Source organism: Cinclus cinclus, chromosome 3, assembly GCF_963662255.1.
Source record: "Cinclus cinclus chromosome 3, bCinCin1.1, whole genome shotgun sequence".
Classification (NCBI taxonomy): Eukaryota; Metazoa; Chordata; class Aves; order Passeriformes; family Cinclidae; genus Cinclus; species Cinclus cinclus.
In genome coordinates, this window is record NC_085048.1 from 68,628,621 (window position 1) to 68,646,751 (window position 18,131).

The window sequence follows — 18,131 nt, forward strand, 5'->3', positions numbered from 1 at the left end:
AACAATCTGCATACTGTTGGAATACGTAACATGATATTGTTCAAATAAGTTATTAAAGAATGTTTTTCTATACAATGTTGTGTCAGTGCTATGTATTTTGCACTTGTGCTTCAGGTCAAATACCTTTTAGTAGCAGAAAAATATTGAAGGTAGCGTAGAGATTAGAAAGAAAAGCTGGAAAAATGTCAAACTTTCATTTAGGCAATGGGAGGGAATGTTCTGTTGCAGGCTTTTACCTGTTAGATTTCTGAAATCAGTGTTTGGGGTCCTAAGGTTTCACTGAAGTTCTATAAGTTTATTCTTTTCTTTCCCTTCTACCCTACATGGGTATATTGATTTCTCAGTTCAACAGACACTGTCTTTTGGAGGGAGTGAGAAACACAGAAGAAATGCTCCCTCCTTTCCCCCAGTCTTTTGTGTATAAGGAATGTGTTTTCTGATGGAGTTAATTTCTGTCCTTTCTTCTACTTACAGCTCAGACATGAGCAGTGCCAGTAACTCACTGGCACGGGAATTCTTGACTGATGTCAACAGACTATGCAATGCAGTGGTACAGAGGACAGAAGCCAAGGAAGATGAAGAAGAAGAAACTCATATGGCAGCACTGGGACAATACTTAGTTCAAGGCCGTGGGTTTATTTTACTTACCACTCTGAATTCAATAATTGATCAGGTAGTAGCTTTTCTTAAGTGGTTACAACTTTTGTATTGAGCTTTGACTGTGTGGATTTTTCTGGCTCACACTGTTCTCAGTGCTGGTTTTCTTTTTTGTTATGGAAAGCGCATGAGTTAATTGGGAAGACTAGAAATTCAAAAAGATGTTGTAGTTGCATTCTGTCCTTCAGCAGGAGCAGAAAATGGAAGACTAATCATAGACCTGCTTGCCAGCTCATATTTGACTAAGGTGTGTGTGAAGCTCAAGTGCAGTAGCTGGGTGGAAAGAGACTTCAGTTGCGTGTCCCAGAATCATGTAAAGAGCCAAAATGCTTGAGTCAGCTTTTTGTGCTTAAATGTTATTGATCTTTAGGACTGAAACCATTCTGATAGTGCTGCACAGCATCCCATAAAAGAATTGTGTTTGAATTCCGTGCTTTCTACAGTTCTCCCCTGTGCTGAAGTTCTTAGTGTGTAAGTGTTAGAATACCAGTAGGAGTGGAGGTTTTTTTAGTGGTTATTCTGTGGGTTTGATTTTTTTGCTGTTACATTTTTGGAGCAAAATTTCGAATTTGTCTAGGGCTTGGTGTTGACTTCTTTCAATTACTATGTTTTGTGCTTCTGACTTGCCTGGTTTTCATTTTTGAATAATTCTTTCTACAAGGGGGATTAGGAGAGCTTTGTATAGAAACAGTTGCAGCGGTGCAATAAATATCTTGGATGCTTTCTGATTGGCTCTAGTTAATGATTATAGTGCTCTTTGTAGCTAGGTCGTTTTTTCAGTGCTTAAAACAGCAGGAAGGCATAAGGAACTGAATTCCAAATAACTTGGTAAAATAAAAAAAGTTAATCTATTTTTTAAAAATACAAGATCTTTTGTTTTTATTTTGTTCTGAACATAGGAGCTGACATGTCGAGAAGAGCTTCTGACCCTCCTGCTGTCCCTTCTGCCATTGGTGTGGAAAATCCCTGTCCAGGAAGAAAGAGCAATAGGTGTGTTTTATCACTTACAGTATTAAACACTTAAAAAGTTTATTTGTGTTTTACTACAGAGCCTAGAACTACTGAAGAGTAGCTCATTGTAGTACATATCCTCTAACATGGAATGAAGATGTGGATGCTGCAGAGAATTTAAATTTTAAAAATTCCAAAAAATTGTGCAGAGAAGGTAAAGGCTTTTGGGCAGTGTGAAAGGCAGTGCTTTTGTTGCTGTGTAAAAACGAAACAAAGAAATAGCCGTGATCTGAGTCATATTTTTATATTTCATTTTGGGCTCTTACATCTGTCTGATGCATTCTTTTCCCTTCCAGAAGGTAAAACAGAGAATGAAGTAAATGAAAACTGAAAAATGAAAATAAAAACCTGACTGTTTGAGAAAGTTTAAGGATTTGTACCCAAGCTCTTCCAGGCTTTTTTTTTTATTATCTTAAACTCCTCCAAATTGAAGGCGTTTGTTAATGTTTGTAGACTTGGAGTCTTTAAAGGACCAGTTTCATAGAGCTTTTATAACAAGGTTTCCTGCTTGCTCAGTTGCATCATTCTTTCTTGCTCCTGTAAGCATGATAGAATTAAAAAAATGTTTTGGTTATTCTATGACAACTTAGTGGCTTTTCTAGGGTTAGTTTAAAAGGCTGTTGTATAAATAGGTCTTAAGATGTTGTGGTTTATGCACTACATAATGCACAGCTTTCAGTTCTATAAATTACCCTCTCTTAGTACGGAAAGAGTAAGCTAAGCATGATGTATGCAGCTGTGCACTAAGTAGTTGGGGATTTTCTTCAACTGAAGTACATCCCGTGTATTAGGCAGCTCTTCTCTTTCTGTACAGGTATTATCCTTTGTTTGGTAAAGTACTCATGATTAATTTCCTGCCTTCAAAGCAGATGATGTTTCTTCCTTAAGAATCACAACTATGACTTTTGTACAGATGTGCTTGTACATGGAAGCATCTTTTCTTTCAGTTTAAATATAGCTATATGTGGGTTTCTGGGGCTTTGTGGGGATGGGGGCTGTTGTTAGCTATGACATTTTTTTAAATACTGAATTTAGAGTGGAGGATACTTGCAGTTGTTTTATGGTAGCCATTTTACTGCCCAAATCATCCAGTTACAGTTCTGTCACTGCTTAAAAATAACAATGGAGTTAATTCAAGAACATTCGGAGTTGTTTCTTTGCTTGCTTTTTTGATAGTTAAATTGGAGTTTACTGATACAAATGAAGAAGTAGTACTTCCGTTTTATTCTTCAAAATGTTATTGCCCATTGAATCAGATTTAAATTTTATACTGCATACTTGAAAGTTGGGGTTTTTGTCATGGCTTTTCTAGGAATATTCAGGACCCTAAGCATTGTTCCTTTCTGTCTCCCTTTTGTCCCTGACTATTTTAAAATCCACTACTTTTATTTCTGCTGCTTTTATTTGGAATAATTAATGCTGAAGTGAAAAGACTGAGATCTGTGTACTTGAAGATTTGCGCTGATAATAAGCAGAGAAATTTATTTTTTCTATAACCCACCAGTACACTGGCAATGTCCTCATGGATGCTAAGAGGGCTGTGAGCCAACACACCTGAATCCTAAACAGCTGAGTTGCAAAAAGTGACAATGGAGAATCAAGTTAAAAAGACCTTTCTTCCTCCCTTTAGTTAGCTTACTAAAAAGTAATTTCACCTACCTTGACAATATCTCTATGAGAATGGTTTTTTGAGAATAGTTGTGCTAACAAAAAGTTTTAGGAAACCTTTTAGCACACTTTTGTTTAATTTTAACTCTAAATAGAAAATGAAATAATTTGCCTAGGCTTTAAAAATAGCCAGTGTGGCCCCTAAATGTGAGCTCTTTTATACTGAAGATGTCTGACACAGGTGTATGCAAAACCTATTAAGATATAAATTTGCCATGTATTTTAAATCTGGAAGTACCTAGCTATAAAATTAGGAAAAATGCTTTACGTATTCTAATGTTCCTTTGTTATCTTTGTTGCAACAGATTTTAATATACCCTTTACAGTAGACATATGCCTGACCAAAGAGAATAATACAAGTTCTGTGAAATCTACTCAGGAAAAACTAAACTTAGATGGAAGTGCTCATTCATCTCTTCAGACTTCTGTAAAACTCAGTCTTCGATCTCGAAAAAGCGGCCGTCTGCGCAAAACCACCCACCGCTACTCTGTGCGAGATGCAAGGAGGTCCCAGCTGTCCACTTCGGATTCCGAAGGCAATTCTGATGAGAAGAATGTTGTAATAACAAAACACAGACGCTCCCAGATACTGCAGCCCTTTCTAACCTCTTCTGCTAGGGACAGCTGCCCTGGAAGTAGAAGTGATTGCCGACCTCCCGAAGTGATACCAGGTTCTAATACCGATGCCCCTAATATAGAAAGTTCCAGGAAAGTTATTTCAGCATATGAGGTTTTGAATGAACCAGCTGCAGGAACTTCTGAGAGCAGCATGGATAACTCTCCTTTTGACTTATGCCATGTCTTACTGTCTCTCCTAGAGAAAGTGTGCAAATTTGATATTACTTTGAATCACAGCTCTGCTCTTTCAGCGAGTGTTGTGCCCACATTGACAGAGTTCTTATCAGGATTTGGAGACTCCTGCAATGTAGGTAGTAATACGGAAAATGAAGTAGTTTCTGCAGGGTGGACAGGAGAACCTGTAGCTCTGATCCAAAGGATGCTCTTTCGAACAGTGCTGCATCTTATGTCTTTAGACATTAGCAATACAGAAACAATGCCTGAAAATTTACGAAGAAATTTAACAGACTTACTTAAAGCAGCATTAAAGATCAGAATTTGCTTGGAAAAGCAACCTGGTCCTTTTGCTCCACAATATAAGAAAACACTACAGCAGCTGGTTCAGGATGACTACATATTTTCTAGGTATCGTCACAGAGCTTTGCTTCTACCTGAGGTTATAGAAGGGGTCTTGCAGATTTTGATCTGCTGCCTACAAAGTGCAGCCTCCAATCCATTCTACTTTAGCCAAGCTATAGATCTGGTTCATGAGTTCATACAGCAGCAGGGATTTAAGCTGTTTGAAGTAACAGTTCTTCAAATGGAATGGCTATGTATGAAGAATGAGGGAGTACCTGGGGAAGCCTCAGAACATCTGAAAGCCCTGATCAACAGCATCATGAAAATAATCAGCACTGTCAAAAAAGTGAAATCAGAGCAGCTCCATCAATCAATGTGTACAAGAAAGCGGCACAGACGATGTGAGTACTCTCACTTCATGAATCACCACAGGGATCTCTCTGGGCTCTCTGTATCTGCTTTTAAAAACCAAGCTTCCAAAAACCCTTTTGAAACTGCTGACGGAGAAGTTGATTATCCCGAGAGATGCTGTTGCATTGCTATTTGTGCACACCAGTGTTTGCACTTGTTGCAGCGAGTTTCTCTGAGCAGTACCTGTGCTGAGATTCTCTCAGGTATATACAGTGTAGGAATATGTTGTTGTATGGACCCAAAGTCTGTGATTGTTCCATTGCTCCATGCTTCCAAGTCACCAATATTAAAAAATTTTCAACAGCACATATTGAACATCCTTAACAAATTTATTTTGGATCAACTGGGTGGAGCAGAAATGCCTCCAAAAATTATACAAGCATCATGCAATATATGTACTGTTGACTGTGATCAGCTCGCTCAGCTGGAAGATGCCTTGCAGGGCAACTCCAGGGATGCCAGTCCAACATCTAGTTCCTCTTGCAGAGTTCAGGGAATTCTGCCTAGCACTGGATCTGAAGATATGTTGTTGAGATGGCAGGCACTGGAGGCTTATCAGGACATAATTTTTGAAGAAGACAAACTACGTGGCGCACAGATCGCAAGCCATATTTGCCACTTAATTCTAAAGGGAAATGTAGTGGTCCAATGGAAACTGTATAACTGTATCTATAATCCCATGCTTAAGAGAGGAGTTGAGCTAGCTTGCCATGCTCAACAGCAGCTTGGACTAAGTACAGCTGATAAACTCAAATGCAGTTACCATAGCCAGGATTTGCCTTCTGAAGTACTTCAGGTTTATTTGCAGATGCTCCCTGTGTTGCTAAAATCCAGGTTGGTTGATTTTCTGTCTATTATTGGAGCATGTGCTGATTAAGAACAGAGCTTTGTATACATGTTACTGATCTGAATGTAAGTTTTATTTGGATTCTAGGTAACGTTTGGCTATTGCAGGTGGAAACTAGACAAATACTTGAGTAGCAGGATACAAGCCTAGATTCATAAACTGTTGGAAGTGAGGGCTCTCTACTCATGAGTTATTGTCTCTAGAAAGGCAAACTCTGTACCAATAAATAAAATCTTTGTCCAGTGTGACATGTTCTCTGCCTTTCCATTCCTTGTTCTAAAATTAGTCAGGAATGCTAAACAGATTGATATGTCATTTTTTCTGTGGGAATTAGAATACATAGTTTTCTGATCTTTCTTTTTCCTTCTAGACTGGTCACTATAGAAACCACCTTTCAAAAATAAGGCTTGACGTTTATTTTTCCTGAATAACTGTTTTCTGACTTAGAAAATCCTGTTCATTTAAGCATAGTTGAGGAATAGAAGCCAAAACAACCCCAAAACACAGGGCACAAACATTCTCCCAAGGCATAAAATACTTATTTATTCTTAAATGGAGAAAAGAATTGTTTAATAAATATATGGAATTTTTTTCAGAATATAAATGTGTCCTTTTGTCCAGCTAAGATCGATTTTATTTCTCTTGGGGTCCTGAAGTGAATTTAGTGGGGTTATCCAAGACAAAGAGTAGACTCGTGCTCTAGTTTATGTAAAGGGATTATCTAATACAGTTTTAACTTCTAACCTAAGCTGTATCAGAAGCTATTAATTTTTGAAAGTGTACTTAGTGGCAAAAGCAAGAGAAATAAATCTTAGATTAAGAAAAAAGGTTAGTGTCCTACTTTTTTACTGGCTTAAAGGTAGGAATAAATAAGTAAATGATCCATTTGATTCTAGAGTAACTTGGTTAGAGTAAAACTGATCCTGTGAGAAGGAGATGGGAGGTAAGTAAGGTGGATATCTATAAGCAAACATAGTGTCATTACAGCTCCTTGCCATAATACTTGTCATAATACTTGGAGAGTAGAAGAAGGGAAAAACAGGCCTGGACGCAAGTATATGGAAAGTTTTTTGATGCTGGACATGCTGGCATAACAGTTGCACAAAAACTTATGCTTGAAAGATATTCCTGAATTTATCTGGAATTCATCATCCATGTAACTAGTAGACAGCTAGGAATATGTTTTCAAGTTTATTTGAGAAGGGATCTTTAGTTTCTGGTGAAATCACCAAACAGAGAAATAAAGATAGTTACTAGCTTCAGTTGCTAATAAAAAATTTGGGCTAGGAAATACCACTAAAGAGCAAGTGTTGTAAATAAAGTTAATTAACCACCCTCAATGTTTTGAACATCTTACATTTTTGTGGTCTGTATTTTAGAGGGAGGTATTTCCCACAAGAAATTTTTCCACTACCAGCTGGATGATGCTGAGTTAGGATCCTAGAATGCTGCAGACTAGTTCCTCTTCTCTTTAATTTACAGTAATTTATAGCAATTGCTGACTTACATGAGTTTTTGGCTGGTTTATAAAGTAACTTTCTTATGCTTTCTCTTGCAGAGTAATTAGAGATTTGTTTCTGAGTTGTAATGGAGTGAATCAAATGATTGAGTTAAATTACTTAGATACATTAAGAAGCCATTCTTTGAAGGTGTTAGAGACTTTGATACTCTGCCTTGATGATCAGCAGGAAGACCAAGCAACACCAGAACTGGAAGGCCTGAGCAGTGAACAAAAGGAATCTATGTCTGACTTGCCCACTTCTCTTTGTAGCCAACATGCTGTTTCAGAAGTTCCTCAAAGCCTGAGCAAGTTTTATGCTGGCTTGAAAGAGGCTTACCCAAAAAAGAAAAAGTTTGTGAGCCAAGACATTCACATCAACACAATAAACCTGTTCCTCTGTGTTGCTTTTTTATGTATAAGTAAAGAAGCAGATGGTGAACAGGATTCAGCTAATGAATGTGAAGATACGTCAGGATATGATAGTACAGCTAGTGAGCCATTAGGCCACAAATTACCATATCTGTCCCTGGAAAGCCTTACTTTGCCCTCTCTGGAACATATTCATAGGGCTGCCGATATTTGGTCCATGTGTCGTTGCATCTATTTGTATAGTTCAGTTTTCCAGAGGCAGTTCCATAGACTTGGAGGCTTTGAAGCGTGCCAGAGATTACTAATCCTGATAATTCAGAAACTTGCAAAACATAAGGAAAAGGGGCAAGAAAAGAGGGAGAGAGTATTGAATGGAAGCAGCAGAAGTTCACATGGGAGTCCTCGAACTGAGCTTCTCAACAAGGATGACTCTGTTCAGCTGGCTAAAAGCAGGGAGGTGACGCAATTGGAGTTTGATAGTTCTGGTGGTCCTGCTGGTGCTGAGCAGCTGGTGCCTGACTCTGTTGCCTCTGATAGCCCTGTGAGTGTAGAACAACACCCTTTGGTTGCTTCAGTTGCCAATCTTGAAGGGATAAGGACTTCTGCAAGAGAGGAGACTGAGTGGGCACTTCAAGGTATCAGACTTCTGGAAGCACTGCTGACCATCTGTCTGCACAGTGCGAGCACCATGCAGCAGAAGACGGAAGCGGAGATGTTTCACCAGGTACTGTGCAACTTTCCCCTAGCTTCCTTTGCTTGTATTTGTTTCATACAATATTAGTTTAACAATAATTTAGTCAAAAGCTCTTCTAGAGAGGTAAAAACTTTACCCAGTTTCTCTGGTACCGTGTTTTGTGTAGTACTGAAAGTGTAAAGCTAAATAATGAGCTTAGTAGTCAGAGTAGGGGTCTGCTTGAGTAGTACCCTTTTTAGAAGGAGATTGACTATTTCTGTTAGCTAGCAATAGTAACATGAATCAAAATGTTTTTCTCCCCCAAAATACAGAATACCTGTGTGGATGATATCTTACTTGAAATAAGAGAGCAGCTTGCTCAGTCAAAAGTGATAGAAACTGACTTGGCAAAGCCTCTGTTTGATTCACTGCTTCGTGTTGCATTGGGGACTTTTTCTGCTGATCTGGATCATTCTGAAGAAAAAATTGAAAAGGTATGAAACACCAGCTAAACAGTCTAATTTTGAAAAATGCAATATTTTCTCAGATTTGTTCTCTGGGCCTTTTTAAACTGTATAGGAAATGTTTAAATGTGCTTGATTATTGTGACAGTTGAAGATGAAATTTCTGTTTCGCATATGAAAGTGGAATGCTGTTTATTGATATGGTCCCACAATTACTGCTCAGAAATGAGTCATGCCCCAAAAAGTAGCAAGCTCAGTCAACCTGATGTTCTCTTTACTCTCATCTCACAACAGTGTGATGAACTCTTAAAGGAAGAGCTTCAAGTGGGAATGTTGAGTAACCTTAGTGGCTGTGGACATCTTCACCTTTGAGTGAATGTAAAGGTGCATGCTGATGGTGATAGTGGTTTAGAAACACAGTTTTAATGCTGCTTACTAAAACTTTGAACAGTTAGTAAGAGAAATCCCTCTTTGCAGATTCAGTTTTTCTACAAAATGAAGTTTTTTTGATGTATCTCAGGTTTCTTGGAGGAGTATGATTAATTTGTTTCTTTTCCCAATGGGCTCAGAGAAAATAGGCATTTGGATGATTCTAAATTACTTGCTTTTCTGATCCAAACATTTTTTTCTGACCAATGGCAGTCTATTTGGTTGTATTGTACAGACCCATTACACTGAGAAGGAGCCTGTGTCACAACCTGAAGAAATTTCTGAAGAAACTGAAGAATCGCAATGCTCTACTCTTAAACTTTTTGCTGAAGAGGAAGGATACGAGGCAGATAGTGAAAGTAACCCTGATGATAGTGAAACCAAGACTGAAGGTAAATGGGAACTTTCTGAATATACAAAGCTGCCTTTATGATAAAGTAAAGCTTGTTTGTCTTTTGAGATGTAACAAAACAGCGCAAGCACCTTTAACAGATAGAAATAATTGACTTTATTTACTTTTGGTACGATGGAGTTACAGATGGAGAGATGATAAATATTCTTACTGAGTGTTACAGAAATTGTTCTGTCTTGGTTGTTTCAGTTTACGTGACTCTTGCTTCTAAAGTCACATTGCTCAAATGTGTTATTGTGATCTAGAAACATAGAGATATGCATCTGTAGTTTGTTTGAAAATCAGTGCTCAATTTATTTTTCTTTAGAATTTTAACTATCTGGTGAAAATTCGTCTAATTATGCTAATTATGTGAATACCAGATTGAAAGGGACCCCAAAGATCATCTTGTCCAACCTTTTTTCACAAAAGCACAGTTTAGAAAAGACAGTCTGGCACTTTGTCCATCTGAATCTAAAGTACCCAATGTACCACTTTGCTGGGGAGATTTATTGCAATGTCTGATTTCTCATTAGGGAAAACTTCCCTTTTGTGTCTATGTGGAATTTCCCCAGAAGTAACATATACCTGCTACCCTTTGCTTTTTTTCATGTGACTCCTTGGACAAAAAAGAATCTACCTTCTTTGTAGATCTATCTTCTTTCTACCTTTTAAATGGTGATAAGATGTCCTCTAAGCTGCCTTTTCTCAAGGCTGAGCAGGCCCAGTTCTCTCAACCTTTTCTCCTGTCTTTTTTGTGTAGTGGGGACAAAAACCAAACAGAGTGTTGCAGGTGTGGCCTGACAAGCACTGAATAGAGTGGGATGATAACTTCTTTCTCTCTGCTGGTGATGCCCTTGTTGATGCAGCCCAGCATCTCATTGGCTTTCTTTGCCACAGCAGCACACATTCACTCATACTGAGCTTGCTGTCCACTGGGACCCCAGCTCTCCAGCCAGGCAGGTCCCAGTCTGTGCTGCTCTCCTGGATTCCATTTTCCCATGTGCAGACATTTCATTAGTCCTTGCAGAACTTCATAAGGTCCTTGTTAGCCCACTCTTACAGCCTATCCAGGTCTTCCTGCAGGGTGGTTCTCCCTTCCCAAGTATCCACTTCCCCACCCAGTTCGGTATCCTTGGCAAACTCCATCAGGGTGGGTTGATCCCATCACCCAGATCGCTCACGAAGATATTAAACAGTGTTGGGCCCAATATCAATCCCTGGGGAACCCTGTTGGTGGCAGTGTCCAGTTTAAAAAGGATTGACCACCACCTTCTGGGTGCAGCCAGGCAGTCAGTGGCCACCCACTGCACAGACCCGTTATCTCCACCAGTTTCTCTGGGAGAAGCCTGTGGGAAACATTTGAAAGCCTTGGAGAAATCCAGATAGACATCCACTGCTCATTCCATGTCGACCCAGCATGTTTCTTCCTTGTGGAAGGTGATGAGGTTTGGCAAGCACTATTTGGCTTTTCCCAATCACATACTTCATTTGATTTGATAGCCCCCATGTTTTACAGCATATCTCTTTATTCTAAACAATCGATGTGCACGTATCTTGCTGTATTCTGTTTGTGTAATTAATTTTAAACACGAATTTGCTTTTAATTTTTTCCTTTGTGCTGAGCACAGCTGGGTGCTTATTTTCTGATATGCAATCAGCATGAGCAGCAGCAGGCTTTAATAAACTGCATCAAACTGCTGCTGTTTACCTGCATGACTAGGCTTTATCATTTATACATTTGCATGTAACACATGTCTGTACTGAATAATTTTAAGTGATGTGTACAGGGGAGGTGTACATATTTGGGTTTCTTTCTTTGATGGTCATGTACATATTCTGTCATGTGCATTTTCGGAGTTAAATAATAAATTGCTTACTCCAACCTTTTAATATGAAATTATTTAAATTTGCCTCCTTTCTTGGCAGGCTCAAAGTTTGTATTGAAGCTTGGGGCTCTGTTACAATGATTCTACTGTTGTGTTTCATGAACTGCACATTTTGCCGTCACTATGTGTGTCCAATTCCCAGGAAAAGAAGCCAGATAGTTTAAGAGCATGTAATGGGAGAAACTGCATCCTTGCCCTTCTGAGTTAGCAGGAAAATAGAAAAACCTGAAGCAGAATATAAAATTATGCTAATTTCTGAAAATTGTTTATAACCTAGTGACTATTTTTGGTTTGTACCTATGAGAAGGTTGGAGGTGTATGTCCCTTGATGTTCTGCTTAAATGATGCAAACTGCATTCGGCTGAGTAAGTTTCAGTAAGACATATGTGGTTTCTTTTTAGGAGCAGACACAAAGGCAGAACCAGGATGTACTGGTGCTTCAGGTTATTTTAATGGCCTAGCTGAAAACATCAGTCAAGGAGAATTAATGTATCCTGAAATCTGCATGTTAGAATTAAACTTGCTCTCAGCTGGTAATGCAGGTTTAGATGTTCTTGCTCATGTGTTCCAAAGCTGCCTGAATATCATCAACCAGAAGGCGAGAAATGCCGCTGTCCTTATAGAACAGGTAAAAATGTTATTAACAGAGGCAACATTTTAGCAATTCTGTATCTTTAATTTTATCCTGCCTAATAGAGTGGTCTTGAATATTCTCACTTTTTATGGGATTTGATAAGATGTGAAACAGTGTAAATGACTGATATTGTCAACTGCATTGCATATAAGTTACCGGGAGCTAAGTAATTTATTGAAAGGTATTTGTCCTACAAAGCTTTGGAGTTCTGCATGTTTCTTTTTTCATCAAGATTGTTCATTCCCTACATGTAGATTTGGTTATTGTCAGGGCCCTAAGGAAAAAAGGGCAGATATCTGCTTGTATTTGTGTATATGGAAGCATTCTAAATTTTTTATTGAATATGTACTTTTAGAAACTGTGAGTCATGTGCCTCAAAAATATTCCATGCTTTTTTTCTTCATAAATTTGTATTAGAAGTTGGTTGTGCAAATGGTCATGCCTTCATGATCCTTTGGGGTTTCTCACAGTTACCTTTTTAACAACTGAATTGAGTATCCCTCCTGCAAAAGATAATAATTTGAAATTCAAAGTCTCTCTTCTGCAACTGAGCTGTACAGAATATGAAAGATTGTTCATTGGCAAATATAAAAACAGTCCATAATTTCAAGTAATATGAATTGTTATTAAAATCAATAGTAGGCAAGAATTGATTGGAAGATTTATTTATTTATTTATTTATTTGTTGAGCTGGTGTATATTCTTCAGATACTCATTTTACCTATTCTTTTCAACAGGGAGCTGTTAAACATCTTTTGGGAGGATTTTTGAATCTATTGACACAAACAGATTCTAGTTTTCATGGTGAGTTAAAGGTCCATGAAATTTAAAATGCTGCTTTTTTTAAATCTAATGCATACACAGTCAAACAGTGCAAATGCAAAATTGACAAAGGAAATTGATTGGTGTGTGAATTTATGCAGTTGCTTTTTTAACTTGGAGGAAACTTGCACAACTTTAGTGTAAATACAGGATTATTTCTGAGCTAGTGGAAATAAGTTAAAGAAATACTGGCAGATCTGAAAGTGATAATTGAAACCATAAACACTAGTGTGACAGTGTTAAACATTGCTTGCAAAAAATAGCAGCTGATGGATTCTCATTCCATCATAACGTGAATCCATATTTTCAATTTCTTTGTAACCCAGATCTTGATGGTGTCTTGAGATTTATTTCAAACTGAAAAGCAGCTAGCTAATCCAAGAATGTGGAAGCATTGCCCTATGAAAATGCTTGCCCTAAGGTAGCTTCCCATAATGCTTCACAACAGGAGGTGGTATAAGCCCATCCCAGGACTTGGATCTCTGGTGGCTTTGTGGGGAGAGCCTTTGCAAGGCAGACACTTGGTTTTCAGACTTTGACTCCATTTTGCAAACCCTAGAGAAAATTTAGGATAGCACTGAGTGATTCCATGACGTTTTCAGTTATAGTATCATGATGTACTGTTGCATCTCTCTTGAATTCATCTTGTAGCTGTTACTGCTTCCTTAATTTAAAATGTTTTTGAAAAGCACTTCAAATTCCAGATTAATCTTTCATCTCAATAGCATAGAATATGAGTTTTTAAACCTTAAAAAAAAAAACAAATTTCAACAATATTGTCTCCTTTTTTTTTTTTTAGCATGTCAGATGGTGCTGGTAGATCTGCTAGTTTCCTTGATGAGTTCACAGACCTGTTCAGAAGAGCTAACTCTTCTTCTGAGGATATTTTTGGAGCAGACACCTTGTACAGTACGTATAGAGTAGCACACAGCAAAATTCAGAGGTCTAATGAGAAAAATGAAGCAAAAAGAAAATCCTTTTGTGTCCAAGAATTTTGGGAAATATAAGGAGATGCACAGCAATATTTGAACTGATCAGAGCAAACAAAATTTGAATGTAGAAGTAGTTCCTTCTCAAAACTGGAAAGAGGAGATGAGAAGAGAAGGGTTTTGAAGGGTGTGTTGGTCCTGGAGATTCTCTTCAGCACAAGAAACCAAGAATGCTCTCAAAGAAACTGTCCTTGTGGTCACAGATGACACAACAATAAAGCTGTAAAATTGGAAGCAATTCCTTTAGAGTTATGAGGCATCTCACTATTTCAAGAATGCTTTAGCAGCAGGAGTTACATTCGAAAGTGTCCTCATTTGGTTGGTGTGATGGTGCAATCTACTGCTTGTGTGGGATATCCTGCTGACATAACTCTGTTGGTTTATGTGAGAGTCTGTAGAAAAATACAAGTGGAAGAAAATAAAAAAAAATTACTGTGCAGTGTGAAATAATACTAAACCAAGTGTCACAAGTCAGTTTTTCAATGATAGCTTGTAATTATCAGCCAAAAAACAAGAGAAACTTATTGGCTTAAGGGCTGAGCTAGTTTTGTTACTGGTTATGCAATTACGAAGTCATGGCCTATGTGTACTTTCTTAACCAGCCTCAAAACACAGGGTAAAAGCTGATAACAGAAGTGAGATAAGATTGCACAATGACCACCTGCTGTATTTCAGCTGATTCCTAAGCATCAACTTGAAGTCTGATCTGCCCCCAAAGCTTTGTTGGGCCACAGTCTGTGTAAGTTGCTACCTGATGCTTTGCCAGTGTGTGTAGGTTTGGCTATATGAGCTCACTTCTCTTGGAAAAACATGAATCCAAGTTTAAATGAGGAGTAGGCTTCTATTTAGTTGCACAATACTTGACTACATGGTGTAAACAGCTTCTTTTTTTTCTCTTTTACTTCTTCTAGGAGGTACTACTCAAGGGTGTATTGAAGATCATAAACACTAATATTTATATGACTCCATTACAATACCTTGCCTTTCCTTTACTGAATGGCACAAATTTGACTAGCACTTCCTCACAAAAATGCACTGGCACTTCCAACAATAAAAATGCTGGACTACTAAAAAGAGCAAAATTGTCACAGAGTAAGAAAGAGGCAGATGGTGAAAACTTGAGTCACCAGCTACTTTCTTCTTGGCATGTAGCCCCAATTCACTTGCCTTTAGTTGGGCAAAACTGTTGGCCACACATGTCCGATGGCTTCAGTGTTTCACTGTGGTTTCGCCTGGAGTATGCTCATGAAACAGAAAATTCAGCAGAAAAGGGGAAAAAAGTCAAGAGGAGAAGCAGACTCGTTGCTGTAAGAGAGAACAGTTTTGACAGCACAGGTGAGGATATAGTATTTTGTTTTTATTTAGGTAGCACTGAAGGATTCTGGTCTATGTACTATATACAAAAGTTTTAATATCAATCATAAACTTTCAGCAGCAGTGGTAGCTGATTTTTTCATTATTTTTTCATGACTTCTGTACTATATACTTAGAGATGCAACACTTCCAACCCTAGTTTTTGAATTAGATTAATGCTTTCTTCCTTAGAAATGTAGTATTCTCATTGAATTTGTAACTTCAGTAACATTTATGCTACTTCATGTTATGATGAAAATAATAAATGCTGCAGCTGTGGTTATGGAAAAGAACTGCTCAAGTTAATTTGATTTAATGTATCAATGATCAAGTTTCAGGCTGACTCTGTATAAATCTTCTTAACTTTCCTTGTGTGTGCACCATGTAAATGCATATAGCTGTACAATAATTTTCTGTTTATACTTTTGTAGGGACTCAGCTTCTCCCAAACTGTTCTAAGAATCTTTTGGATTATAATTTGTAAAGGGAAAATTTCTTATTTAAAATGCCTCCCATTCACAGCACTTGGAATACCTTTACTCTTTTTTTCCTTCTTTTTGTATTCAATTATAAGGAGGGAAAACCCAACCCAGAATCTTGAAACTCACTAGAGTTGCTTTTGTTAGGTCTGTGTTTTGGCTTGATAAAGAATACTGCTCATGCTTAAAGGGTAGGATGATTTGTGAAAAAAAATCTGAAGATTTCTTGGTGCACGCTGGTAGTTCAACATCGGAATGTAATATGATATGTCAAAAATATCATTGGTGTACTATATTCAGTTGAGTGGATTTATATATTACAACGAAAAACATGTAAAGTGCTGGGTTAATGTTAAGTTCCTCTATTTCTGTTTGAGACCTAGGTTTCTAGAGAGAATCAAGCTTATTAGTCAACCTGCTTAAAAAAACCAAACCAAAAGACCTCAACCAATCAAAAACTATTCTATGCAGTACCTGAACTGTTTCTTTTCACACTTGATATATGCTGTGAAAGCCACTGTTGTATTATATTGTAATTGCAACATATTTCTATTTCTAGAAGAAACGAAGTCTATAGGAATGGAATATGTAAGCCTGGGAGACAAACTTGTTGAAGATGGCTGTATTCATATAATTTCACTGGGTTCCAAAGCTCTGATGATACAAGTTTGGGCAGACTTGAACACTGGAGCATTCATATTTCGGTATGGTGTGTTAGTCCAGAAGCAGTCCTGTGGACATACTGTATTTTTACCTCTAGTAGCAACTTGCAAAGAATAGCAATGGAGAGTAGAGAACTAATTTCTATAGTAGAGACATCTTGCACACTGATGGGCAACCTCAAGTAAGTGTATTGGATACAGATCTACAGGTTTATCAGCTTCAACTGTTAAGCTCTGGTCTTGTATGTTTCATGTAGTCATTTATAAATAACTGCACACAAGGTAGCAATTCAAGTTCTAATGAAATGACACAATAAATGTAAGAAGATGGAAAAAACTTTTGCAGCTGTAGGTTTTCACACCTCAGCAGTGAAAATTGCTGTTATGTAGTACTTACTGGGACAGTCTTGGTTTTAATCTTCTGAAGCACATTTTAGCCCCAAATTAGTTCTCATAAATAAGCCTCAAGTATCCTTGATCTGAAACTGCGGTTTTAGAACATTATCTTAGTGTTCAGAGTGCCTGAATTCAATAAATTGAATGCAACTTTTCTCTAAAATAGAGATATCTTTATCTTAAGTGTAAGCAGATTTATGCAGACAGGTTGAATAACTAAGGTGAAAATGTTGTGATGACTTCCCTGGCTTATGTTGAGCATTGTAAAAATACTGTAATCAAAAAAATTATCTATCAAAGTTAAGGAATGCAATCTCAAATTAACTGAGGTAAAAATGTGCATCTTTTGGACCTTAAAATGCAAATATGAAAACACTCACCCTCATTTTTCCTATTGTGATGTTTTCATAGTATGTGCATGGATCCAAATGACGAGATGAAAGCTGGTCTTCTGGCACAGGCTGAATCTCCAGGGAATGTTTTCCTTGTGGGCAGGTGGCAGCATTTGGCATTAAAGTACCTGCAGAAACCAGAAGGCAAGAAAAATTTCCATGGAAAGCTGTTGCTGTGGGTTTCTGGTCAGAGGTAAAGAACATATTAGTTGTACCTAGATATTTATCTTCTTTAAAAGATATTTTCTGGTAAAACAACATCTGCAGTGTTTTGGTGCAAACTGCAGTTAAGGTTGAGTAGTCTTCTAGAAGGACGGGAGAAGGGAGCATGTTACACTATTAGGAATTTTTTAGAATATTAGAGATCCAGAATATTCGTGGATTACTTTGAGAATTGTCAGTTTATACCATGGACCAGTGCAGACATAAGTGTTTTTCTTCATCATAAATAAGTGAAAGGGGCAAGTACTACAAGATTTTGAGTAAGATCCAAAATAAGCTGTGGCATGGAGTTAGCAGCAGCCATAATGTATCTGGTTGAATCCAAATTAAAATGGTGTAGGTCAGGTACTGGTAATATTGTTGGAAGTAGGAATTAAAAGGAGTAGGAGAAAAGGCAGTCACTTTGTTTCACTGAGAAAAATGAATAGGGAAGAAGTTAAAAAATATTTCAGACAAGAACTGACAGTGTGAAGTACTATTTCCACTGCAAGGTTGAGGTCCATGCTCCTAAATGAGGTACCTGATACTAGGTTGAGTGGCCCTGTGCCTGCATGAATTATTCACTGGTCAGGGAAACAGGAATTTATTAAATACCAGTCTTTACTTTTTCTTCTTAAAGTCCAGTCTGTGAAGGCTATGTTAAGTCTGTGCATGCTGGTATTTCAAAAATTTCCAAATGTGGAGATATAGGGGAAAGCTAAAAATACTGCAGTGTTCTCCCCATGTGTAGTTGTT

General features: G+C 37.7%; 1 protein-coding gene across 1 annotated transcript in view; it reads left to right on the forward strand.

Annotated features, from left to right (window-relative positions):
* Positions 1–481: 481 nt before the first annotated feature.
* LYST (lysosomal trafficking regulator) overlaps positions 482–18,131 on the forward strand; it is a 59,898-nt gene continuing 42,248 nt past the window's right edge. Inside the window, exons 1-12 of the mRNA XM_062489008.1 lie at positions 482–676; positions 1,560–1,647; positions 3,642–5,718; positions 7,290–8,325; positions 8,607–8,768; positions 9,403–9,559; positions 11,849–12,075; positions 12,819–12,885; positions 13,703–13,812; positions 14,804–15,227; positions 16,284–16,428; positions 17,194–17,367. Coding sequence (XP_062344992.1) covers positions 482–676; positions 1,560–1,647; positions 3,642–5,718; positions 7,290–8,325; positions 8,607–8,768; positions 9,403–9,559; positions 11,849–12,075; positions 12,819–12,885; positions 13,703–13,812; positions 14,804–15,227; positions 16,284–16,428; positions 17,194–17,367 — 4,862 coding nt within the window. The remainder of the gene's footprint in view (positions 677–1,559; positions 1,648–3,641; positions 5,719–7,289; positions 8,326–8,606; positions 8,769–9,402; positions 9,560–11,848; positions 12,076–12,818; positions 12,886–13,702; positions 13,813–14,803; positions 15,228–16,283; positions 16,429–17,193; positions 17,368–18,131) is intronic.